The sequence below is a fragment of the Tamandua tetradactyla genome, chromosome 24 (genome assembly GCF_023851605.1).
Source record: "Tamandua tetradactyla isolate mTamTet1 chromosome 24, mTamTet1.pri, whole genome shotgun sequence".
Taxonomy (NCBI): Eukaryota; Metazoa; Chordata; class Mammalia; order Pilosa; family Myrmecophagidae; genus Tamandua; species Tamandua tetradactyla.
Window position 1 is genome coordinate 53289644 of NC_135350.1, and position 27588 is coordinate 53317231.

General features: G+C 36.6%; 1 protein-coding gene across 5 annotated transcripts; it reads left to right on the top strand.

Moving 5' to 3' along the window:
- SDAD1 (SDA1 domain containing 1) lies at window positions 1-27258 on the top strand. Of its 5 annotated transcripts, none has more exons than XM_077143140.1 (22): window positions 1-195; window positions 3750-3854; window positions 4318-4416; window positions 6767-6877; window positions 8481-8552; window positions 8630-8730; window positions 10228-10285; window positions 10901-10975; window positions 12119-12220; window positions 12778-12847; window positions 13784-13887; window positions 14943-15000; window positions 16443-16501; window positions 17114-17190; window positions 18032-18129; window positions 18226-18302; window positions 19042-19171; window positions 20660-20757; window positions 20907-21097; window positions 21190-21274; window positions 22949-23110; window positions 26529-27258. In XM_077143140.1, exons 1-22 carry the CDS (start codon window positions 106-108, stop codon window positions 26574-26576), a joined length of 2070 nt encoding a protein of 689 aa, XP_076999255.1. In that variant the 5' UTR covers window positions 1-105; the 3' UTR covers window positions 26577-27258. The 5 variants fall into 5 exon arrangements, with proteins under 5 accessions (XP_076999255.1, XP_076999256.1, XP_076999258.1 ...); XM_077143143.1 differs by having other exon boundaries at window positions 157-256; XM_077143142.1 differs by lacking the exon at window positions 1-195 and adding an exon at window positions 224-327.
- The last annotated feature ends 330 nt before the right edge of the window (window positions 27259-27588 follow it).

Consider the following 27588-nt stretch of genomic DNA (forward strand, 5'->3'; position numbering starts at 1 on the left):
GCCTGCGCAGTGCCCCACGTGCTGATTCCGGTCGTACCCGGAAGCACATTCCAAGTGGTGTGTGTTTCTCAGACCTCTTGGCTGCTGAGCCGGTCTGCAGTCAGTATGTCCACCAGGAATAACAACAAGCTGCCCAACAATCTGCCGCAGTTGCAGAATCTGATCAAGCGGGACCCACCGGCTTACATCGAGGAGGTGGGAGTGCGACGCGACAGCCAGAAGAGGCCCGGGCGCTCCTGGCTGAGACACTGGCGGGGTGAAGCTGGAGTGTTAGCTCGCCGCCTTTCCTTCTTCTGGGTTTAGGGATCCTTCGAAAGGAGAGAAGAGGTTGGGGAAGAGACATGCCTTAGTGGTTTTGGGACATGCCTTAGTCGTTTTCTTCCCCCCACGTTTAGGAAATCTGCGACTTTTTATGTTCATTTTTTAGTAGACTCCTCAACCGCCAAGGCGATTCCTTTAGAAGCCTCCCTCTGTTTTAGGGTTTCTCGCCCAACCTTCAACTTCCATGCGGGTTTTCTCAACAGAAATCCCTAACGTGAATTAGTCCTGATGTTAGGATGCTTTGGACTTGTGTTTCTGAGAGCCAGCTCTGTGCCCTGTGCTATGCCAAGAGGAAGGAGGGGGAATTGTCAAGTGTAAAAGACAGGCTTAGGAGCTTAGCATATTTAGTTTAGCTAGAATTAAAACTAGTCAGAAGTTAGAATGGCCTGGATGTTAGAATTTGCTTTGGAAAAAGATAACGTTGAAAAATTAGGTTAGATCCATATTGTAATTGGCTTTAGTCACATCTGAGGGGTCATTAAGGAGCAGAGAAGTGACAAAATCAAAGTGGTGGTTTTGGTATATAAATCTGGGAGATGCTGCTTTCAAACACCGTTTTGTAGCATTAACATGTAGCTAGCTATTTCTACTAAGCATTTGCTGCGATTATTTATGTCTGGTTCTCCCTTGCTAGATTGTGATTTCTTTGATGCTTAGCATTGTTATTCATCTTAAGATTGCCCTTCTTACTTCACTCTACTGCAGATTTTCACTTAGAAAAATTTCTGTGAAAGCCTTTCAATAAGTAGGGATCGCAGTGGTTTAGGCCATCAGTAGAGTCAAAGCAGCAGAAATTCAGAGTAAGGAACAAATACAAGAAATAAGCAATATAGGCGAAGCCTTGAGATGTGCGGGTATAACCACTGACAAAAAAGGTAGTTAATTGAAAGGCAAGCCATATAGTGCTGTATTTAAGAGCGTTGGTTTCAGAACAAATTCCAAATTCTGGCTCTACTGTTGATTAATTGTGTGACCAAACCAGGTTAATCACTGAACCTATGCGTATATAGGAGGTAATACTTACCTCAGAGGAATACTCTTTTTTACTCTCTCGTTTTTAGCAGGTATATATGTACAAATGCACATCACACCTATTATGTCTATCTAATTCTAGGCACTGGGAATATAGTGATAAATAAGATAGATATGAGACCCTTTATTCTGTTGGACTTGCATATTAGTGATGGTAGAAAGTAGATAAAGAAAATAAAACTGAATGGGAATACGTTAGAATCGGAGGCTGCTGCTGTAGATCACATGAACAAGAAAGGCTTCTTTGTGTTGATAATATTGAGCCAGACATGTCAAAAACATTCTAGATAGGAAATAGGTGTTGGTGGAAAAGAAATGGAGAAGCAGTCAGTGTGGCTCGAGTAGTGAGCATGGAAACAGGTATTGACAGATGATGTGGGGAAGGCAGGCAGAGGTCAGATCGTGCATAACCTTCTAGGCCATGGTAAAGAATTTATATTTTACTCTTAGTGCTTTGGGGAGTCATTGAAGGGTTTTAAGCATGGAGTGGCATGATATGATCATGGAATTGAAGCTGGATGACAAAAGGAGTTGTGGAGGAGAGTTTGGTAAGGGACAGTGGGAAGTTGGTAGGCTCAGTGGACTGTAGATTCTAGTGAGTTGAAGGATCATTGGAGTTGGAGTACTAGAGGAAAAGAGATAGAATAGAAGGTAGTGTTCAAAGAGTAGAGTGCATCTAGTGGTGATTATGAAGGAGATGTTATTGGTAAGGAAATGACACAGAATATGACCATGAAAGTGAGTAGCTACGGTGGAGTAAGAGTTTGAGATCTTAGAAGAGATGGGGGGCTATGATATTGGAAAGACCATCCGCTTGCATATGAAATCACCAAGAATTACGACAGGTGTGTGTTAGAGGGTGGTGTGACAGTGTGCAGAGAGCAAAAATCTTCGAGGAGTATGGGGAATGACCGTAGTCCATAGATAACTACAAGAAGGAGGGGTTTCGGGACATGAGATTCAAAGTTGGGAGCTGGAGGATAGTTGAAGGAGGGGAAGAAAAGTAGTGATCGGGAAAGATACTAGTGCCCTGAAAGTAGCACTTAGGAACAAAAAAACTGACTCAGAAATTCTGGGAAAAGAATATGGGTGGGGGTAGCAGCGTATCAGGAGAAAATCAGGGTTTAGATAGGGCAGAGGTTCTAAGCTTTACTTGTATCAGTATGACTGGGCTACTTTAAAAAATACGAAGGTCTGTCCCCATTCCCAGAGTTTCAACATTCCACTGGTGTGGGGATAGTGAGGGTGGTGAGAGATGGCCTGCGAGTCCTAGGCTTTTGTGGTGACTGATAAACGTAAAGGGCATAACAAGATTAGTTCTTATCATCTCACAGCAGAAATGGTAGCCAGATGATGGGTAGGTGGGGAAAGAAGTGAGGTAAGGATTTTGCCAGGAGCTTGAAGAGTTATGGGGCACCGTCCTCACTCCTGTCAGTGGTAGTGTGCAGCCAGAGAGGTATGGTCTTATTTGAAGCATGTAAGGACTTTAGGTCTCCCTCTTTGACTCCTGCTAATACGGAAAGCTGGAGGCCTGGCAATTTTATTAGGAAAAGCAGGAGTTTTTTTGACCAGGCCAAGTTTAAGATGTCTGTGAGGTGGTTGAAGACATGAATTTGGAGTTCAGTGGACAAGTTAGGGCTGGTGATATGATGAAATACTCTTCTCATATTTCTTCTCCCTCCTGTCTCTCTCTCTCTCTGTCATACACACACACACAGTTTAAAGCCATTGCCTATTAGGAATGGAGATGTAAATGTTGGGCATTCAGCTGAGGCCTGGTGAGTCCCAACTAACATTAGATTGTTGGATTATTGTTAGAATTAAACAAAATTAAGTAAGATAATGTACGTAATGAACTTGACATATAAACGGAAGCTATTATTATTTCTGTGTGTCTCTTCCTCTTGGCTATTAACACACTCTATCTAGAATTCCAGCATAAAATCTTAGTAATTAAAAGAAGAGTGGAATTTTGACGGGAGTGCTTCATGTACTTGAGATATTTACATTTTCTGACATGGCATTTTTCTGCTTATGTGAGTGCTCTATATACATAGACAATGTCATTGGGGTCATTTAGACACTAAATGTCAGAACAGGGCCAGAATCTGAGCTTTTTTACTCTTGCTTCACAATTCTTTACACTACACCACCTAAATTTCTAATGATAATACTAAAAATTCTAAGGAAAGGGTCTTTAGATTACCTGTGATGTGCTTTGATTTTTCAGAATGTATTTTGAAGAATGCAGATGAGGAAAAGGGAGTGGTTCTACATTCTTTTGCCACATCTTTTTCTCTGTGCCGCTCTCAAAGACTTCCACGTGATTTTTCATTCTGTGTTGAATGAAAGTTATATAATAGAATGTAACAAATTCAAAATTTATTTTTCTACAGTTTCTGCAGCAATACAATCACTACAAATCCAATGTGGAGATTTTCAAATTACAACCAAATAAACCCAGCAAAGAACTGGCAGAGCTAGTGATGTTTATGGCACAGGTAAGAAGATAACTTCAGAATAAAACAACCAGTTTGTTACACATAGTTTATAGATTTTTTTTTCTTCAATCATACCTTGCTCCACTCTGGAAATTTAGGTTAGTTTTTTTAACTCTTTCTTTTTTTTTTTTTTTAACAAGTTTTGTTTTCTCCCTGTAGTGAGTTCAAAGATTCCTCTAGAGCCTTTCACAGAGCTAACCAGAGCAAAATTTTCAAATTTACTTGGTTTCCTCAAATGCATCATGAAAGAAGAATCTAAATCATGCCACAAATATTATACTAAAACTAGAGGAAATATGAGATGGGCTGGTGAACCTAGTATGTAGAGGAAAAAGAGGTGTTATAGAACCATCTACTTCTGTGAAACCCTTTTACTCTCCTTTTGCAGAACATCCTAAATATGTGCATCTGAATTACAGGAGAGAAAGAGAGAAACTTCAGAAGAACCTTTGCTTTGTTACAGATTGGTCACTGCTACCCAGAACATCTGCGTAACTTTCCTCAAGATCTGAAAGATCTGCTCTCTTACAATCACACTGTCTTGGATCCAGATCTTCGAATGGTAGGACCAATATTTGCATTGATAAAATTTTCTGTGTTCATGTGTGCATGTAATATGTATTTAAATGAGAACAGCCTCTCAGCCAAAATCTTTGAAAATAAAATCAAAGTGCATCATCCTGTCCTTAAAATCCTTCTGTATCTTCTCATTATACATAGAATAAATTCAAATTTATTTTCTTAAAGTCCCTACATGCTCCCTTCCTGCCTGAGTTTCTGGCCTCAGAAGGTTTTTTCTGCTATACTCTTCTCTCACTGAACTTTGTTAACATTCTTCCCACAGAGAAGATACTTTGTTTTCTTCTTAACTGTGCTGGGATGCTTTTCCTCCTCTTTTGAATAGGTGATTCCCTGTGGTTATTCAAATCCCATGTGCATAAAGAACCTTAATTACAATTTAGCATTTTTGTAATACATAATTTAGTATACTTACCCATTAAATAGCCAGGTTTGAACATTTACACATTAATTACTTTAGTGATTGATATTGAGTCCTGGCTCAGAACCCAGTTACCAGGCCAGTGCACTCATTTTCCCTGCCTGCTGTGAATGTTGACTGCTAATGACCTTCAGCTGCCCCATCTCTGGAGCTTTGTTCTCAGCAAATGGGAGTCCTAGCACTGAGAGGTTTTCTTCCCAACTCACAGCCAATGACTGACTAATGCAGAGGTAAAACAGCCTGGCCCTTTGCTTCAGGGTGGGATTAACTCTATACTAAAGTTTCGCTCCAGGACTTCTTGGAGAAATTGGACTAAAGCTAGCCTCCAACCAAGATCACATCCTTGCTTAGCTTTTCTTTTCTCTGCCCTATTCTGCTTCCTTCGTTTACCTTTTCTTGAAAGCACACTCCTAATAGGTTACTTCTATATGAATCAGGCTTTGCTTCTAGAGAAACCATCCTAAGGCATTTTCAAATGTAATACACTTGCCTTTCAAACAACTTCACAGCAGGTAGAACTTATACAAATATGATTAAACATGTTAATGTCCTATACCAAAACTTACAAAATTGCTAAATTCATTGATTCAACTTTGTTTCTTATTCTTCCATTTTCCTGGGCTTTTGGTAATTCTACTATTTTTATACTTCTCTGGGGTTTTATTAATTTGATTATGTCCAAAAGAAAAAGAATACCATTTCAGGCAAGCCAAGGTTGCAGGCTCTGGGTTGTCAAGTAATTGACTTGCAGTTTGGTGGTCCCAGGTTTTTGTTTACTCTTCCCTGCTTGCACAGATAGAAATAGATTGTATTTCTTAGTGAAAGAAATAAAATTTCCTGTGTATTAATTAACTTTTACTTACTTAATATAATCAGTAAAAATTGGACTTACATTTACTTTTTTTTGACATTGCATCTACCTTTTGGCATACTTTCTATTAACTTCTTTTTGAGGATTATTTTTTTGCATTCAGATTGTTATAACCTAACCAATGGGAGCTTCTTAGTCCTTTTAGTAATGACCCTAATGTTTTTTAAAGCATCCTTGTATTCTGGCAGGCACATTCTGACTGTTTTTCCTCTCCTAAGATATGAAATCAACTATTTTCCAAGTACTGCTTAATCCATTTAATAGAGAATAGCATAGAAGCCAGAATTTGGGTGATAGGGATATACACAAAAGTTTTGGTAAGCTGAAGTGCTACAGCTGCTATTGGACCATCCTTAGTATCAACAGTACTTCAGGATAATACCTTTAGGTCACAAATTCACCTAAATTTGTGGATTTAGGTCTTCTTTGACTCAGTCACTGTTTATCAATTGTATTACCCTGTTGTAACTCTTTTATGACACGTCTCATTTTCTGAAATAACCCTCTTTGTATATTTGTTTACTTTCTTCTGCTCCACTCCCAGTGTAAGCCCTATGAAAGCAGAGATTATCTGTTCTGTTTTTGCCTAGAATAATGCTCATTTAAGGAGAATACTTAGTTAATAGAAGACTTGTAGCTCTTTGGGGATATCCATACAAGCATACCTCAGAGATATTGCAGCCCCAGTATTAGACCACCACAGTAATGTCAGTCATACAAATTTTTTGGTCTTCCGGGAAATATAAAAGTGTGTTTACACTATACTTTAGTCTATTAAGTGTGCAATAGCATTATATCTGAAAAACAATTTACATACCTTACTTACAATGTAACAGAGACACGAAGTGAGTGCATACTGTTGGGAAAATGGTGCCAATAGACTTGTTCAATGCAGGGTTGTGACAAGGCTTCACTTTGTAAAGAGCAAATTTCTCCTAAGCATAGTAGAACGAAGCATAATAAACCAAAGTATGCTTGTGCTCCATTTTCTGATCTTAACTGCATCATTATTTTATAATGTGTTTTCTTTTCTTTCCTGAGACATTTTGCAAAGCTTTGATCTTACTGAGAAATAAGAATCTCATCAATCCATCAAGTTTACTAGAACTTTTCTTTGAACTTCTGCGTTGCCATGATAAACTTCTGCGAAAGGTAACTTACTTATTTTCCTATGTCCCATTCCTCCTTATAGTGTCATTAAAACTTGTAGAGTTTTAGAGTCCCTTGAATGCTTGATGCTTTACATTATTGACTATAGTTAAAATAATTTTAATAGGAAAAAAATAACTTTTGTGCATGCAATATTGTTGTAATAGCTAACATTTATTGCTTTTCTGTACTAATTTGTTTATTCTTCACTAACCTCTATGAAATAAGTATCATTATTCTCACTTTACAGATGAAAAGGCTGAGGCACAGAGAGATAGAGTAACTTGCTAAGGCTTTCAAGTGGTAGGACTAGAGTATAAACCTATTCTGGCCCCAGAGTCCAAGCCCTTCACCATTCTACTGTATGACTGACTAAATCAGAGCTTGGACACTTATAGCTGAACCTCACTCCCATAAAACTATTTTTTGTTGTTGTTGGTACTTCTCTCTTATTTTGTATTTGCTCATACAAGTAAAACCAGAGACTGAAGATTTATGAAAGAATTTAAAGAAAGAAAAACTTGCTATTTATATTCAACTTAATTTTTTTCAGAGTTTTAAGAAACTACGGCCATTTGATTTTAGTACCACAGATGTTTGTATTCTCAGTCTTTTTCCTGCTGTAAATGCCCATAAATGGAGCAACTTTCCATTTTATTTTTTTAATAACAGCTTTATTGAGATATAATTCACATACAGTTCACTATATGATGTGTGTAGTTCAGTAATTTTTAATACATTCATGGAGTCGAACACCATCACAATCAATTTTAGGACGTTTTCATTACCCCAAAGAGAATTTCCACCCCCGATACCCCCTCCAAAACAAAAAGTAACACCATACCTATTAACAGTTACTATCCATCTCCCTAGCCCTAAGTAACCACTAATCTACTTTCAGTCTTTATAGATTTGTCTATTCTAGATATATCATGTAAATGGAATATACAATATGTGGCCTTTTGTGACTGACTTCTTTCACTTATCCAGGTTCATCCATGTTGTAGCATTATCAGAACTTCCTTTGTGTTGCCAAAAAAATAATCCATTTTATGTACATACCACTATTTATCTATTCATTATTAATGGACATTTGTGTTATTTCTGCTTTGAGGATATTATCATGCAGGTGACATAATGCTGCTGTGAACATTGTTTTCATTTCTCTTGGGCATACCTGAGGTGGGATTTCAGGGCATATGGTATCTCCATGTTTAATGTTTTTGTTTTTTATTAGAGATGTTGTGGATTTATAGAAAAATTATGCATAAAATGCATAGTTCTCATATACTATCCTAATATTGGTTTGGTACATTTATTACAATTGACAAAAGCACATTTCTATAATTATGCAATTAACTATAGTCCATGTTTTAACTTAAGGTTCACTGTTCACTGTGCAATTCTATCCATGGATTTTTTTTTTAATCTATTCTTAACATGTTTTGAAAGCAGCTTTTCTTTTGCTTTTCGCCACTTTGTTTTTTTAGTCCTTTTTTGTGATATAATGAAAAGTAGATAAAATTGTACTTTTCTCCAAATTGAGCAAGGTTAGAAATATTGGTTAGACGTAATATGTATATTTCTTTTGTCTCTTTTTCCTTAGACTTTGTACACTCATATTGTGACTGATATCAAGAATATAAATGCAAAACACAAGAACAATAAAGTGAATATAGTAAGTATATTTTTGTTTCCCATGGTTGCAGTGTTCTGCCATCAGTGTTTTAACTCTTTTCTCCTCTTTTTCTTCAGGTATTACAGAATTTCATGTACACCATGTTAAGAGACAGCAATGCAACTGCAGCCAAAATATCTTTGGATGTGATGATTGAACTCTACAAAAGAAACATCTGGTAAAATATATATGTATTTGTCTCTTAAAAAGTATGCCATTTTGTTAATTGGTATTTATACCAAACACATATGCGAATACTTTTCTTGATCTTGAGCTTGTCTTTCAAAGATGAAACTTGAAGTAAAAGTACAGAGGCAATCCAAATGACTAATAAGATAAGCTACCATTTCTTGAGCATCTACTGAGGCCATACACTATACATTACCTGATTCAACTTCAGAACAACTTACTGCAACTTATCTGAAATTATTCCCACTTTATAGGTAACAAAACTGAAGTTCTTAGAATTTAAGTTTAGTAGTTAGTTAAGGGCAAAGCTGAAATCCCACCCATACCTCTCTGACTCCAAAATCTGTGCTTTTTCTCTTCTGCCACTCTGAAGATTTTCAAGTCATCTAATCTTATATATGTAAAATACTGTGTTTCACAAATTTTGATTTGTTGCTATGATATCTCCTTTTGCTTTTCTTCTGTGGTTTTGTTTTGGTTTTGTTTTTTTGCTATAAAAGTAATGTTTATTCTTTGCAGCAGAAAATTTGGAGACACTAGAAAAGTTTTTAAAAATTCGTTGATAAGTCTCAACAACACTGAGATACAGTATTAATAGTATATTTCTTTGTAATATTTCTTCTTTGTCTTTTTTTGTGTTTTTTTGTATTTTTGTATGCTGTATGATAGGGGTCACGTTTCATTCTTTTTCCATGTGAGTATCCCATTACTGCAGTACCATTTGTTGAGTTTTTTTTGGCGGGGGGCGGAATGCACGGCCAGAAATCGAACCCAGATTTTTGGCATGGCAGGTGAGAATTTTACCGCTGAGCTACCATTGCACCATACCTCCTTGTCTTTTTAACATGAGTTTTTCATTTGGAATTTTGCTATAGTAGGATTTTTATTCTGTTTTCCCCTCCTTCCTTTTCTTGAGTAGGTTCCTATCGCATTAAAACACTTTTAAAACTCTATCTTAAAACTGCATATTTTTCTGTTGTAAGGTTTGGCTAAAAATTTAACTAAATATTTACTTGTTGACCATTTACCATTGTCATGACTTTTTTTTGAATGTGGGCAGGCACCAGGAATTGAACCCAGGTCTCCTGCATTCATTGCCCGCCCAATTGCCATGACTTTAAAAATACTACAGTTGAGGTGTGCAACCGTAGTTCACTGGTAGAATTCTCGTCTACACGTGGGAGACCTAGGTTCAATTCCCAGCCCATTCACTTCCCCCAAAACACAAGCAAGCAAGCAAAGAAAAAAAGAAAGCAAGCAAACAAAAATTCAACAAATGGTGCTGTAATAACAGGATACTCACGTGAAAAAAGAAAAATGTGAACCTGGCCATACAGCGTACGAGAAAAAAAGATACTACAATTGTAGATTATAACATGACAGAAATCTTTATTGTATTGTTTATCTTATGCCATTATCCATACTTTCTGTGCTATGAGATACAGTAAAATGAAAATTATTTAAAGACAAAGTTGTCTTCTTCTAGGAATGATGCCAAAACTGTTAATGTTATCACAACTGCATGTTTCTCCAAAATCACCAAGGTGAGCACCTGTAGACTGTGTGACTGCTCTGTCTGGGTAGTGGTCTGCTCTGTGGATAGGAAGTGAAGATGGGGATTGAGGAAATAGTGTGTGGACAACTAGTTTATGTTAGATAAGCCTTTATCTGTACTTAGACCACTTCCCTGATTTCATTTGTGCCGTAGAGAAGTCAAACAAAATTATGAAGAATTTTTAAAATGTTATATAAAAAATGTTGTTTTTCCCGCCCCCCTGTAATTCTTGACTTTAATTCTATTGGGGTATAAACTCAGGCACAGCTCAAAGAAATTTAAGGGCTGTATTGTTTTATTTTTTCTTGAAGGTCTGTAATGTCACTCTTTGTGTTTGGGGATGTAGACTTTGATGGTTTACTTTGAAGGATAACTACTTGGCCATTTTTATCTAGTTAAAGATTCCTTTTTAGTTACATATTTATGTGACAAATAACATCGTAGCATTTTCTTGTAATTTAGAACAATGAGTCAAAATCATACCACCCTTTGATTTTTTTTCTTCAGGTCCTGGTTCATACTCATGTATAAAGTGTAGGCTAAAATATTTATTATTTATTATAAAGTGGGTTAACTAATTGACTTTTTTCTGATTGCTCTTTAGATATTAGTTGCTGCTTTGACATTTTTCCTAGGGAAAGATGAAGAGGAGAAAAAGGACAGTGACTCAGAATCCGAAGTTAGTTTATAATTGCTTCTGAATTGCAGAGTTTATCAGATTTTATTATTGCTGTCAGTAGAAATTGTAAAATCCGTACTGCTTGAATTAGGAAGAAACTTATATATCATGTTTATCCGTTATTAATTCCTGCCATGTTGAGATTTTATTCCATTTAGAATTTGTCACTTGTATTCAGTAAAATTGGTTAAATAACTATTAAAGCATAGATTCGTTGTCTGGTTCTTAGTTCTGAAGTTATACCTGTATCTCACTATATATTTTTAGAATAGAATTGCCAACATATTTTAAAGTAGAATGTGAACATTGTAGTTTGGGGTGGGATAGGGAGTAATGTCATTTCCGTTTTCAAAGGGAAAAAAATCAAGATTCATGGTGTTACAAAATTTTCTTAAAAGTATTAGAAAGAGGAATTTTTTTTTTAAATTTCCCTTATCATCTTAGCATTTTGCTTGCCAAAATATGTTATACATCTTTTAATTAGTTTTATTATTTTATTAAATAATGTATGAATAGTACATTCTCATTGTTAAAATTTTCAGGTAATATAACTAAAATAAACGTTTTCTTGACCCTGCCTATTTCCACTTCCCAGTTCCTTCCTTGGAGAACTTCCTTAGTGTTAACTTCTCCATTCCTATGCATTTATGTATGGATATGTCTACATAATGTACAGTAATTTTGAAAACTATGTGAATAATGTATGTATTATTCTGTAGCTTTCTTTCTCATGTCACTATATAAAGATCTACAGGTGCTTTTAGATTTTTTTATGTTAGTATATATAGATTTACCTCATTCTTTTAACCTCCACACAGTATTTCAGAATGTGATGTACTGTAGTTTATTTAAGGATTTCCCTATTGATAATATTTAATTGTTGCCAGTTTCTTTTTTCATTTAAAAGCAAGACTCCGTTTTGTCTATATTGTACAGACAAAAGCAAAATGCTGCGGTGAAAATCCTTGTATGTTCCTGTTTGTGAATATGTGCAAATAATTTTTACTTGATTCTGAAGGTAGTAATAGTATTTTTTTAGCTCTGGGAAGAGTAAAATTAAAAAAAAAGTGGTTGAAAAGATTATTCTTTGCTTTTATGCAGATTTTCCTTGATTACAATTTTACAAAGTAATTTCTTGTTCAGGATGAAGGACCAACAGCAAGAGACCTGCTAGTGCAGTATGCCACCGGGAAGAAAAGCTCCAAACACAAGAAAAGATTGGGAAAAGCAATGAAAGTGCTCAAGGTGAGACTTGTATTTGGGGAATGAGGTGGGAATCATTAGAATGCAGAATATGTATTTTTTTTAGTGAGAACTTTTAAGAAGTTAAAATAAAGAAAAAGCATATTTCAAAGACTTCAAAATATATGGTGATTTTTAAGCACTAATATGTTAGATAAGTGTATTGCCTCTAGCAAAAGCTGTCTTGAATCAATTGATTTAACTTTACTTTTCACTTCTTATTAAGGTGACTTTTCTTCCTAGAAGATTCTCCAAATGGAGTACATTTGATATTTTGTAATGATTATTTTGAAAATCTTTAATTTGGCCCCTGTGTGCTTTTTTAACGTTTATATTTCCACATCCCTTTAAGTCTCGCAGGTGCTAATAGCTAAAATATTCTTGGTTTAAACTTAAAGGTAAAAATCACCTTCACTTCTTCCAGTTGAAAGAGGTTTTTGGAACAAGATTTTGTTTTCCTTTTTAAATACTATAGTGGACTTGATAACAGCCTTTAGCACACTTGATAATCCCATGGATATCATCACTGTATGAATGTTTTTCTTCTTTCTTTCTTTCAGAAACAAAAGAAGAAGAAAAAGCCAGAAGTGTTTAACTTTTCGGCTATTCATTTGATTCATGATCCCCAGGGTAATTATGACTGCCTATTAAGTTTTCTTCCTTCAAAGTTACCAAGGAATGTAAGGCCCCAGCACATAGAAGGCAATTGATAGATAAATGCTTAGTTGTAACTAGTTGGTTGTAGACTAGAGAATTGTGTTCTAAAGCAGTGATTTCCAGTCCACAGCAAAGTAAGAAAAAGTCAAAGAATACCTCTATTTGAGATTCATGTCTTTAATAATATGACAGTTGTAGGATATTGTGCCTGACAAAAAAAAAAATTGGCAGTCTTTTATTGGTTTGGTCTGTCCCCCCCCCCGCCCCCCCTCCCACTTTTAACTGGTCTATGAAAACCAAAAGTCTAGGAAACCTTGTTCTAGAGCATTCGTTTTCAGTCTAGGCTGCACATTGAAAATTCCTGTAAATCCCCATAGATTCTTGTATGGGTGTGGCTAGATGTCGAGTTTTTTAAAAGCTTTCTGTATTCTAATATACAGCAAAGTTTGTTGACCTCTGCTCTAGATCATTGTTTCTCAAATTTTCATGTAGAAATCACCTGGGGGTCTTGTTACAGTGCATATTCTGAGCCAGTAGGTCTGAGGTGGGGTCTGATGAGACTCTGCCACTCTGATATGCTCCCAAGTACCTCAGCTGCTGCTGGTCTGGGGACTGCTCTTTAAGAAGCAAGGTTATAGAGAACTATTTAATGAAGCACCCACCAGTCATTCTAGATGTTGATGTTAAAAATCTGGGTAGCCCTTAAGGCTTAACTTTGGACACCTTTGAAAGTATATTCATCTTATGTGACTCTTCTCACTTTCTGTCATGTTTTTACTCAGTTCAGGGCAGTGATTTCAGGCACAGCCATGCCAGAGTCACTGATCTAATTTAGCTTTCACTATACCTGCTAGATATTATTGTACAGAACGTGAATTCACAGTGTACTTCTGATACTGTCTTTTCCAGATTTTGCAGAAAAATTACTCAAGCAACTAGAGACCTCTAAGGAGAGGTTTGAAGTGAAGATGATGCTCATGAACCTTATCTCGAGATTGGTGGGAATTCATGAGGTTTGAATTGCATTATGTTTCTTTTAATAAATATTGAAAGTGGATTTCTTCTTGGTAAAAAGAAAGTAATTGGATATTGCAGGGACTTAATTTTACCCCAAACCATTTAACCCCAAACAGTTTACAGAACAATAAAATCCTCACTCTAAAAATAACTATTTTTACCAGTTCACTAAGTACAATACACGTGTTAATTCACATATATTCGTTTCATGGACAGACTGTATTGTGTTCTGTGTTCTCATGTTCTCTTTTTTTATTCACCTTTTTTTCTTATCTAAATTTTGCTGGTATCTTCACTTTCCTGAACCAGCATAGCCCACATCTTTTTATTGACTGTTAATACATTTCATAGCTTGTTTAACCTTTCATGGCTTTCCTGACATCCAGATCCCTCTAGTAGGAAATTGTCATGTTGCTTGCAAAGCTGAATTCTCTGGTTGTTTATTTTATATTCAATTAGATGGCAGGAGCTCCTTGGTGGTAGGTAGGTAGGTAGGTAGGTAGGTAGGTAGGTAGGTAGATAGATGAATGATAGATAGATAGATAAGATAGATGGATAGATGTGTGTGTCTGTGTGTACATGTATGTAGGTATGTATGTATATGCATATGGGAGCTTCATTGCTTTATGGCCTAAATTTTGGGGCATCTTTGTTTTTCTGTAATGGCAGCTATTCTTACGTTTTGGTTACCTCTCTTTCCCCTACTTTGTTCTGGATGTACTTTTTTCCTCCTTTATATAGTGAGTACAGCAGCATGCCTCACTTGAAAAGGAGAGAAAATTCTTTCCCTGGTTAATAAAAGTAAATAAAGCAGGGCAGGCCATGGTGGCTCAGCAGGCAGTGTTCTCACCTGCCATGCTGGAGACCTGGGTTTGATTCCCAGTGCCTGCCTATGCAAAAAAAAAAAAAAAAGGTAGATAAAGCATGTTGATTTATCTCAGAGCATGATTACTGATTAAGAAAACATAAAAATAAAAAGTGATTCTCAGTTAACCTGGAAAAATGAATCTCTGCAGCCTCAGATATTAAAGTCACTGTATTCTCTCCACAGCTTTTTCTCTTTAACTTCTATCCCTTTGTGCAGAGGTTTCTGCAGCCCCACCAAAGAGGTAAGCCATCCCCTAACTGCATTCCCTTGGTAGTCTTGTGTTAGAATAATAGTCCGATCTATTTCTGGAATCATTACAGAGTTAGAACTCTGTGTCAGGGAAAGGGAGAGAAGAGAGAAACTCTTCTGATCTCTCTCCAGAATCTGGCATGGGTTGGTTGTTCTGCTCATCAACTATAAGATAAATTTTTAAAAAAACAACAACAGGGCGGGCCGCGGTGGCTCAGCGGGCAAAGTGCTTGCCTGCTATGCCGGAGGACCTCGGTTCGATTCCCGGCTCCAGCCCATGTAACAAAAAACGGAAAAACAAAATACAATAAAACAAGAAAATGTTTAAAGATGTTTCCCTTTCTTCCTTCCTTCCTTCCTTCTATCCTTCCTTCCTTCTCTCTGTCTTTCCTTTAAAAAAAAAAAAAAAAAAAAAAAAAAAACAACAACAGTAAATTGGTTCTTCAAAGCAAGTCTTTTTGTAGTACCATAAATATTCATGTGGAATATTCTAAAAAGAAAAGTTTGATCTTTTACTATAATTTTACAGTTGATCTCAGGATTTTATCATTTGCCTCATGTGCAGTCTCATTTAACAACATAAAAGTAGGAAAGAAGAGGTGGTTGTTTTGACTTTGAACTTAACCAGGGTAAGGAGGAAATAGACGTTTATTGAGCATCCGAGTCAGGCACTGCACTATGCATCATATCATCTAATGTGTACATACATCATATCATCTAATCTTCACATCAATCCTAAGAGGTGTAGAAAGAGCAATAAAGGGCAGGCCACGGTGGCTCAGTGGCAAGAATGCTTGCCTGCCTTACCAGAGGACCCAGGTTCGATTCCTGGTGCCTGCCCATGTAAAAGAAAGAGCAATAAAAGACCAGTGTTTCTCAGCAAATGAATGGTAAACCCACATTTCTTTCTCTTGCCAAAGATTTTGTTCTTTTCACACACTATCCTGCCCCTTTGAAGGATGAGTGTGTGTCTATATACATTTATGTTTATAATCATTCATTCAGAAATATTTATTTAGCAATTTCTGTACTGGATATTGCTTTGGATGCTAGGAATTCCACAGTAAACCTAAAGCAAAATCCTACCTTTATGGAGCTTACATTCTAGAGGGGAGATACAGATAGTGCTATGTTGCTGTGTCCAGGTAAAGATAAGTGTTTGGAAGAAAAAGGATCATGAGAAGAATGATAGGGAGTGCGGGAATGAGCTCTATTTTAGGTTTTGTGGTCAGAAAAGACATTTCTGGTAAGATAGCAGTTGAGCAAGGGGCCTGAAGGAAATGAGAGGTGAGGCATGCCTGTATCTGGGGGTTGGGTGTTCCAGGTAGCGTGGGCAACAGTAGCATTAAGGCAGGAGCATACTCACTATGTTTGCTGTAGTCTTCAGAGACAGTAATAAACTGACATGACCTTTCTGATCTCTTACATTTTTAGAAGTAACAAAGATCCTTCTGTTTGCTGCACAAGCATCTCATCACCTGGTACCCCCAGAGGTGAGCAATCTTGAACCTTGACTCTGGCTCTAGTACATGCATAGTACTGCCACTGTTAGTTACATTAGGGTGACTTTTCCCACAGGGATTACCACCTACTTTTTTTGGGGGGTGAGTAGAGGAACACTAACTATTGGAGATATATGTAGAAGTTCAGTTGTATAGCTCATAGACAGTAAAATTTGTTTTGGACAAGTTGCTGAGAATTCAAATGTTTCTTTAATCAAATTTTATGAGTGGGGTGAAGGTCAGGAATATTTGTAAGTTTATAGTAATTATTCCTCAAATCTGGGGATTCTTTTCTTTGGTTAATACAGCATTGGTTTATGCTGATCAAAATATTTTTATTTGTATTGAAAAACAATGTTAAAGTGGAGTAAAATGAAGTCTGCAAGGATAGTCGTGATGGTTGAGCTCCAAACTACAGTATTTGGAATCTTTGTCTGCCTCAGTCTTGATTCCTTCTCGCTCCCAAACTGATGGGGAGGGACAGTTTTTCTTCTGTGAATAATGTACTATCCTTTGATCTTAAGTATTTAAGTAACGTGTATCTCTTTTCTTTATCTTCGGAGTTTAAGTAGGATTTACCTCTTTTCTTTATTCCCAATTCAGATCATTCAGTCATTGCTCATGACTGTGGCCAACAATTTTGTTACTGACAAGAACTCTGGCGAAGTCATGACGGTTGGGTATGTAGAACGTGGTTGGAGGCAGTGGATATACTTTTTAATGTGCTACTTTTGCTTTAAGTAGAGTTCACCAAGATCTGATATTTTCAGTGGGCAGTGTGGCCTCAAGAAAAACAGTAGTTTAAGAAATACTGCAGTCTTCTCAGGAGCTTTGGTATTTTTATTTGTTGGTCAGAATTTTGAGGAAAGAGTAGGAGAAAGAAGATACTTGTCATTCTAATCAATATTTGGGTTGTTTTTTTTTTTAACTAGCTTTGCTCTCTCAAATGAATAGTTATTTGGAAGTCTGTCTGTTTTTTTCCCTGCCTCCTGGCCTGAGTTCATGTCTTTCCTTGAAACAAATGATTTGTTGTTGAATTGCTTAAATCCAAAGGCAGTTCAGCTGCCTTTTTAATTAATTCAGAAAATTTACTGAGTGTGAGCACTGGGTTAAGAATTATCTCACTTTGGAAATTTTTACTAAAAATTGCAAAAAATAAAGTATTGTGCAAGGAAAAAAAATTTTTTAATTATGTAATCTCTCCTAATAACTAAGTAATATGCTAAATAATCTTTAGGGCTGAAGACCTTTAACCTTTCTCATCTGACCTAGTGCCTTCCTCCTTAGAGACGATGAGTAAATGCTGCCATGATTAGTGTTCTGGACATTAAATGCCGTGAGCTACAATGAAAGCCCACTGTGGTTACCCACCCTCACATTCTTTACTATGCTGCTGTTCTAAAGACCTGAGCCATATAAAACCCAACTCATGGTCCTTTTGATTTAGTCTTTTTTAGGAAACTTCTTTAGGTTGTCACACATGAAATTGCTGTTTGTTTTAATTCATTTCTCCTTTGTCAGAATCAATGCTATAAAAGAGATAACAGCTCGATGTCCTCTAGCCATGAATGAAGAACTTCTCCAAGACCTGGCCCAGTATAAAACACACAAAGATAAGAGTAAGTTGCATGTAGACTAAAGAGTACAGAGTTGCCCATTTTTGCCTTAGTATTTTCTTTGCTTTGGAGTTTCTAATTAAAGGTGTTATTTTACAGATGTGATGATGTCTGCTAGAACTTTGATTCAACTCTTCCGAACACTAAATCCTCAGATGTTGCAAAAGAAATTCCGGGTAGGCAAAGCATGCTTATGCTGCTGTTCTAAAAGTTATGGTCTCAGGAGATAAGGGTAATTTCCTACAATTTGAATTTTAGTATTTGTGATGCCTCCATTATAAATAACAGTGAGGCACAGTTTTATTCTTTAGGCTCTGAGAACAAGTTATTGAATGTCATTGTCCTAAATTGTAGTTGACTCTTGCCCTTTGATAGCAACTTTCGAACCTTGTAGGCAATTAAGGCTGTTTCATCTTGAACACTTTTGAAATTGTGAACAGATTGGAATCTCAAAGGTCATTCGGTAGCTGCTGCCAGTATTAAACAGCCTATTCTCTAGCCAGGTAGTTGGGAAGGAGGAAGGGTACTTTTAAGTGTGAGAACGAAAGAGGGTAATACTGAGACTTTGAAATTCATAGCAGTAACTCTTTGATAACTGCCAGTATCTTGATCAAGGTCAGAAGAGTAAGAAAATAGAGTTGTGACTATGAAGATTTACTTTTTTTTTTTTTTACGTGAGCAGACACCAGGAAACGAACCCAGGTCCTCTGGCATGGCAGGCAAGCATTCTTGCCTGCTGAGCCACCGTGGCCCGCCCTGAAGATTTACTTTTGCCTGAGTTGTAACTGGACTGCTTTTGCCATCTAATTACCTCCTGTAAAAAAAAAAAACTCTCTTAATTCATAAACATAGAAAATTTGTGACTAGTGTTTTGCAATCTAACCACCTTGTTATAAACAATCTCCTTTTCTTTAGGGTAAGCCTACAGAAGCCTCAGTTGAAGCAAGGGTTCAAGAATATGGAGAATTAGATACTAAAGATTACATTCCAGGAGCGGAAGTTCTGGAAGTTGAGAAAGAGGAAGAGAATGCTGAAAATGATGAAGGTTCATTTTTATTTCACTGTTATTCAGAGCAAAGTCCCTCTTGCTGTATTTGTGTTGATCTTTAAATCTTTATGCAGTTTGAAAAAATTAAGAAGATATTGAGCATTGACTATGTGCTAAGCACTTTTATAAATTGGAGATAAGAAAGGCACGGTTCCTGCTCTTGTGGGTACTTATATTCTAGTGTAGGAAATGGCTTTTCACATCCTTCGGTGCTGCTACCCCTTACTAACGGCATGCTCTTTGGCACTTGGAAAGGTAATGCTTTTACATTTGTTTCCTAGATAAAATCATGAGAATTAATCCTACGAGCAATCCTCTTCCCTGGTCAAGAACACTTAAGGAACCCCATTCAGATTTTCAGGATTAGCCTTTATTGCAGCAGCTGCCAGAGTCCCATCTTCCTGCTCATTCATTCATTTTTTCCAAAAAAAACTAATTTAAGCAGTATGTGCCAGCCAGTGTGAAAATGAATAATATGGTTCCTGCCCTTGATGACTTTCATAAGAAGCTGCATAATAAAATATTAATAGGATTTATTTTTGGAGTGGAGGCATAAGAACTGGAGAGGAGTCAGATCTACCTCAGCAGTTGAAAAAAGACATCAGTGAGATGGTGACCTGTGAGCTTGAATGAGGTAGGAGTTTGGCAAAGAACAATAGAATAGTGAAAACTTTCCAGGCAAATTGTGAGCCGAATCCTAAAAGATTTAGAGAATTATTAGAATGTAGAGTACAAGATGGGACATAGCACAACTTGAAACTAGATAATAGGGTTGGGAGCCTTATTGTGAGTGGTTGTATATGTGCCAGACCAAAGAGCTGTGACATCTTGGAGATCAAGAACAGCCACTGACACGTTGTAATCTGTGATTTAGAAAACTTACTTTAGTGGCTCCATTAAGAACCCTAGTACCTCTTTATTGAAGCTTTTATAAGTTTCTTTCACATCTTGAATCTCCTACCTCAGTTTGAATAACTGTTTCCAGCTAGTTTCTTTTATGTAACAAAATGTATGAATTTGATCAGCTGAATTAGATACTTGCTGTGTGGCCAAGATAAATGTACAAGTACAGTTTTGATGTAAGCAGTTGGTTTGGTGCAAAGTATGTAGATTCTGGAGTCAGATATGATTTTCATGATTTTAGTGCAAGCTGTATTTTCTAGCCTTGTAGCTTGTGTTAGGTTATATAACCCCGAGAGTCTTTTTCCTCTTCTGTTGAGTTGTGAGGGCTAGAGAAACTGAGTGTAAGGTTTTGGCACATAGTACATGCTTGATTAGTGCATTTAATTAAATAATGCATTTAATTTAAGAATTTCCCATTCCTTAAATTAACTAAATTGATACGGTTTAATACTGCTTAATTCTTGATGAACAGAATATCTGTTTAAGGCTCATTGCCTTATTTTTATTTTGCTTAATTTATCTGAACACTCTCTGAGTACCAAACGTAAAGTGGTAGTAACTGCAGTGTTTTTTTCCACTCAGATGGGTGGGAAAGTGCCAGTCTCAGTGAGGAGGAGGAGGAGGCTGACGGTGAGTGGGTGGACGTCCACCACTCTTCTGATGAAGAACAGCAAGAAATTGTAAGTATTAACATTTCCTTGAATAAATGCATCACTCTTGTTTACTAAGCCTTAATTTACAATGAGCCTTGTGGTAGGACTAAAATTTGAATGACAAAGTTCTTACTTGAGCCAGTAAACATTTAAGCCTTCATTTATGTGCTTTCAAGTCCAAGAAGCTGAATAGCATGCCGATGGAAGAGCGGAAAGCCAAAGCTGCAGCCGTCAGTACTAGTCGGGTTTTAACTCAGGAAGACTTCCAGAAAATCCGCATGGCTCAAATGAAGAAAGAACTCAGTGCTGCTCCTGGGAAAGCTGAAAAGAGGAAATATATTGAAATAGACAGTGATGAGGCGTCCAGGTAAAACAGCACATACACTAGGTCCTCTCTCTGCTCATATGGTAATAAAGGTATTAGGGAAAGATTTATCATATGTTTTCCACTCACTCCAGGGGCGAGTTACTTTCACTTCGGGACATTGAGCGCCTTCATAAAAAGCCAAAGTCTGACAAGGAGACAAGACTAGCAACCGCAATGGTAAGTGAGGCATAATGTTCCCTAGTTTTTTAAGCAGAACACAAACAAAATTAATTATGACTCACATATTATGCAGTTAAGAACAGCAAGGTATAATTAATGTAGAATAAAATGCACAGTACTAGGTATTCACTTAGATGAGTTTTGACAACTGCATATATCCACCAAAACAATACATAGAGCACAGAAAGGCAATCTTAAATGTTCCTGGCATCAGGGAAGCCTAACACATTTATCAAAGCTGTTAGAAAAGCACAAAAATGTTTACAGTCCATTAATGAAAAACCAACGACAGTTGGAGTTTGCTTCTGGCAAGCATTTCATGATCATCCCAGCCTCTGTTTCTGTTCTAGTTTGCTAGCTGCCAGAATGTAATATACCAGAAAAGAATGGGTTTTAAAAAGGGGAATTTATTAAGTTGCTAGTCTACAGTTCTAAGGCGGAGAAAATGTCCCAATTAAAGCAAATCTATAGAAATATCCAATCAGAGGCATCCAGGAAAAGATAACCTTGGTTCAAGAAGGCCGATGAAGTTCAGGGTTTCTCTCTCAAGTGGAAGGGCCCATGGCGAATACAGTCAGAGGTTCTCTCTCATCTGGAAGAGCACATGGTGAACACAGTGAGAGGTACCCTCTCATCTGGAAAGGTACAGGTTGAACATGGTCAGGGTTCCTCTCATCTGGAAGGGCACGAGGCGAACACAGCGTCATCTGGGCTAGCTTCCTCTTCTGGCTTCCTGTTTCATGAAGCTCCCCTGGAGGCATTTTCCTTCTTCATCTCCAAAGGTCACTGGCTGGTGGACTCTGCTTCTTGTGGCTGCGTTGTTCTGCTTTGCTCTCTCTGAATCTCCCATTCTCCAAAATGTTTCTTCTTTTGTAGGACGTCAGAAACTAATCAAGACTCACTAGTGGAGACACACTTCTACCTAATCCAGCTTAACAGCCACTCTGGATTAAATCACATCTCCAGGGGGAGGATCTAATTACAGTTTCAAACATACAATACTGAATGAGGATCAGAAGAAATGGCTGCCCCTACAAAATGGAATTTAGATTAAAACATGGCTTTTCTAGGGGACATAAATCATTTCAAACCAGCACAGTTTCCAACTTCATTTTCTGTATCTTTACTTATTTTAGGCGCCATCCTATACTGGCTCCAGTCACCCTTGCACTTCATTTTACTAAACCCATTTATACAAGTTTAAAAACCCAGGGTCTTACTAAATTGCACACTTAAAATAGTTTAAAAAAAAAGGAAATTTATTATATATATGTTATCACAATAAAAATTAAACACAATGCAAGAAAACATACTTTTTCTTCCACACATTTGTATATACTGTCCCTACTTCCTGGAATGCTTTACCCTTCCCCTCTTTTAACCGTCACAAACACCTTCATCCTGCCTAAGCAAGCTGACACATGTATCCCCGTTTGGGAAGCTCCTCTGACCTTGCCAGGCTCAGCTGTGACCTTAATAACCACTCTTCTATTAAAATATAACAATTATTTTTGCTCTGGGATTGAATTGCTGGAGAGCAAGGACCATGTTCTAACAATCTTCGTGCTCTTGGTATCCTTTAGAGTGTCTGATGCAGAGTAGATGTATATTTTGATTAGATAACACGTGAGGTATGTTGTTTAAGAAGTACGAACCGTTTTGTTTTGATAGGCTGGTAAGACAGACCGGAAAGACTTTGTGAGGAAGAAAACCAAAATGAACCCATTTTCCAGTTCCACAAATAAAGAGAAGAAGAAACAGAAGAACTTCATGATGATGCGGTATAGCCAGAATGTCCGATCAAAAAATAAACGTTCCTTCAGAGAAAAACAGGTGAATTCAGCTGAAAGCTTGGTTAGCTAGAAAAGTACCGTCATTGTAAGACTGCTTTACATTTGACTTTGTACTGTGTATGTCTTAGGATGAAAGGGGAGCATTACTGGAGAGTGTGGAAATGTAGAAAGGAGTCAAAGCATATGAATCCCAGACCTGCCTTGGTTAAGATCCAGCTTTGTGACCAAAGGAGTGTCCATTTCTCTTCTATAAATGGAGGGAATGAGGCTGGATAATCTCTCATGTCCTTTCCCATGCTAAAATTCCCTTAAATTTTGACTGTGAAATATAATTTCAAAGTTAATCGAAGAATTAGTTTTCAAATGCCTTTTATATTCCTTGGTACTGTTGTACAGACACACAGTTTGTGTGGTAATATCTCAGGAACAGTTTCAGGAAAATATTGTGAAATTAACAGTTTTGTTCTTGACATGGTCGTACCTTTATATGCCCTTTTGCAAAAGACTTGATGCTTACAGGCCTTTGGGATTTCATTTTATCCATTTATGGCCTTTGATGGATTGTACCAGGAAGCTCAATGGCTCGAGTATTGAGTGATCATTGTGGTAAAATAAATTTATGTTTCATATCTTCCTGCATTGGGAGTATACTAGAATATATTTCAATGTCTTCTTGAGAATCTCCAGGAAATCAGATCAGGATAAAATAGTCCCTTATTGTGAGACAGGGTTCCTAAATAAGCTAGCCAGGAACAAACTTTCTGGTCTGAATGTAACAACCAGCCCTTCAGGGCTGAGAACCATGTAGATATTAATGAAATCAAGGTGCCATTTTCAATCTGGTTGCTTATTTAATCTCTCTAGTTCTAAACCATAACAAATAACATCGTGTAAATAATAAAAGTGACAGTGTTTTTAATAGAAATTGAATTGGAGTGAAAGGAAAGGTACCATTTAAGATTTTATGTTTGTATGTTTGTTTGAAGTCTTTGAAATCCAGTGTGTATTTAATACTTGCTGCATATCTCAGTTTGGACTGCCCACATTTCATATACTCATTAGCCATATATAAGGTTGCTGCTGACAGCACAACTATAGAATGTCTGTAAAATTGTCCCATAACTCTAGATGGGGGGAAATAGCATAACATTTCAACCCCCTATACACCACAGTGATATTTACTATCATAAAGAAGAGTGTCTTACATGGCTTGAAAGTGTATATGAGGTATCCTTACTGTAAATTTTTGAATATATAAAAATATTTGACTTGGGGTGAGACTAGAAAAGGGAGATAACCCATATGAAAAGAAAGGTAGAGGATCATACAGTGAATCTTTAAGGGAGAGGAAGGAAAATATGCCTCTTCCTTTTGTTCAAATGGTGATATGTAAAGGGGGAAAGGAGCTGTGATATATGTGAGAGTAGCCTATGCTTTGTTATCAAGTTTAGTGAGTATAATTAAATCCATGTATATATAGCCCTGGGTTATAACAGCCTTAGCTAACACATACAGTTCTTACCAGAGTTTGACTATTCCAGAGCTTTCCACTTATTAACTCATTTAATCATTATGTAACAATGTGAGCGGGTACTGTGATTAAACCCATTTTAAGCTATAGCTTTAGCAAAATGACTGTTTTTATCTGCAGCATGGAAAGATGAGTAAAAAATATGGATTAAAAATACATAAATAATAGGGGGAACAAATGTTAAATAAATTGGGTAGAGGGAAATGCTAGTGGTTGATGAGAGGGAGGGATAAGGAATATGGTGTGTAAGAGTTTTTTTCTTTTTCTGGAGTAATATAAATGGTCTGAGAAATGATTATGTGATGAATATACACCTGTGTGGTGATATTGTGAGCCATTGATTGCACACCAAGTATGGAATGTTCATACGTTGAGAATGTTCATGTTTGTATGTTGATTGGTTTTACTAATAAAAATTTTTTAGAAAACCATTTTACAGATGAGAAAACTGAAGCATAAATAGATGGGTTTGAGAAATACCTACTTACTTATGTAAATTAGGTTAAATTGGGCTCTTAATTTTTTTTATGCCTTAAGGATCCCAGCTATTCTGCAAATCTACAAAGACATACCAAGACCCAAGTGTGAGCTAAAAGTGAGGAGTCAATAATTTGAAGTATGAAATCTGAAAGAGTTGACATTTAGGTGTAGAGCCAGGCAGTACCCCTCTGCCGCCTCCCCCCCCGCCCCCGCCAAAAGTGCCTTTTAATTGTAACAAAGCAAAAAAAATGAAAAGGAAAATTAGATATGTCTTGGGGATTAAAATTAAAAACTTGGATATCTTAAAAGTTTTTAGGAATTAAAATAAAGAGTGAAGTCTGCTAATTAATGGAATAGTATCCATTACACACGCTTAGAATATAAATATATACATTGGCCTTGTTTATCTTTTTTTAAGATTTGGGTTTATTCTTGAAGATCTTTTATTTAATATTCAGTTTATTTTCTTTTGGGAAATGTAAAACTTTGTAAGATCTTCCATAAGTTCACTCCAAATATTGGTTCCTTAGTTTTCCTTTTCTCCAGAGCTTAAGTTCTTCACCTGCATCTTCAGATTCTACCTTGGGAATGTTCTGCAATAGGAACCCAGCTCCAGTAGCTAGAGGAAGTATACAGGGGATTAAAACCTGGATCCAGTTGAATCAGAATAGATAATTAACTGGAGTAATTTCATCTTGCATACTTCCAACACAAAATAATTAAACAGGTTACAAATTAGAACCTATATTCGCTAGAGTAAATATTTTTGTTTTAAGCCTCAGTTATCAGGGTTTCAAGATCTAAGTTAATTTTTTCATATTTGAGCCATTAAGAAGGATATATATTAACATGTATTTATTGTAAATTTTCTTAGTTCACTTACTGCATTAAACAAACACATTTGAAAATCTGTCATAAGAGAACCCTTTTGTGTGTTCCAAGTTATAGTTAAACTAAATTTTCACAAATGCCAAATGCCACCTAAAATCTTTAAATGCTATATATATGCCATACTTAGAATATATGTGATCTCGTTAAAGCCTACCATGAAAAAAAGTGTGTGTTCCTGTAGGCTTTAATTTAGACAATGATTCTCACCTACAACCCCACAATACCAAGAGCTATATAGACCAGAGAACTGCCATGTGATCCTTGGAAACAAGTGATCCTTTCATCTCTGCATCTGATAGTTCCTGTTTTGAGCTTTTTCCCCCGACTGAGGTGGGAAGAACAGTTAAGAGCTTTTTTGCATATTCCCCAGCAGTGAGGAGGTCCCTAGCCTAGATATAGATTTTATCTGTTATGGAGTATTTCACTGTTTGTAATTTTCCAGGATGATTTATTGATGTAATGATTCCATTTTGATAAATTCCATGTAACCACATTAGCATAATGTGGGGGTGTACCAAAGAGCTGTCATATTTAATTTTTTTTTTTTATCTTCCAGATGGCCTTACGAGATGCACTTTTGAAAAAGAGAAAAAGAATGAAGTAACTGCCAAACAACTTTTCCATTCCCAGAAAAATGCTGTTTTTGTTTCACTATTCTGAAAACTAGTAAATCAAGAATGTTTGTTTACATTAAAAAAGTGCAGAAGCTTTTGGAAACTATAGTATTTTAGAAACTATAGTATATTTAATAGTAGTTTGACATTTTTATTTGTAATTTATGGCAGGAATGTTTAAAATGTAAGCAGTAGCAATACTGTAAAATCATTTCTTTAGCATCCATGCAAAAAAATTAGTGAGTGCCTACTGTGTTACTGTGGGCAAAAGTGAATGAGCCATAACCCCTTCACTCAAGGCATTCATAGCCTAGTGGGAGGCAGTGTGTATATGTGTGTTTAGAGTACAATGTAAATAGTTCTCTAGTAGAGATAGGTTCATGTTTCTGTGGGGTCATAGAGGCCTTACAAATCTACCCTGTGGGGGATGGGGTTTTATATTCTTTTAAAACAAAAATGGACAATGTTACAAGAGTAAGAGATTCTTACTTGTAAATAGGCTTACCTGCTGAAAACAGGTCCCTGCTGTACAGACTTTGGGTGGACGGTTTAGCTCTTCTAGACCATCCAAAGATTTAAATTTTTTTTTAATGCCATGTAAAGACTTTTAGTTAAAACCTCGCTTTTTAAAAAATTGCCTTAATTATAAATAATAATCTTGGGATGTCTTTACTTCATCATTTGAGCTGCCCATTCTTCATAGAGGAAAAAAAAATCAGATTGGTTTCCTCAGTCTCCCTTTACCCTATAATATTTTCAGCTCACTACTTGCCATGTTTAAGTAAGTGGCTTCTCATGTCAAGTAGATACTTGTGTGTGTGTGGATTCTGTGTGCTGTTCTCCCCTTCCTAGGCATGCTTGGATGGCTGTTAGGAGATATGAGAGTCATTGTCAGTCTCTCCCTGCATGGAAGTTAATCCATTGGGGAATAGTTTGGTGCCTTTTGCCTTAAGTTTTTTAGACTGTGTTGTGGTGAATGAGAAAATTGCTGTATGTTCCTTC

Bases quoted from the DNA above. Each gene is read 5' to 3' on its own strand.
- SDAD1 (XM_077143140.1), top strand. From the start codon at position 106: ATGTCCACCAGGAATAACAACAAGCTGCCCAACAATCTGCCGCAGTTG. The intron at 15,001-16,442 runs GTAAGCCATCCC...TTACATTTTTAG, and splicing joins TCTGCAGCCCCACCAAAGAG to AAGTAACAAAGATCCTTCTG. The intron at 19,172-20,659 runs GTTCATTTTTAT...TTTTCCACTCAG, and splicing joins GAATGCTGAAAATGATGAAG to ATGGGTGGGAAAGTGCCAGT.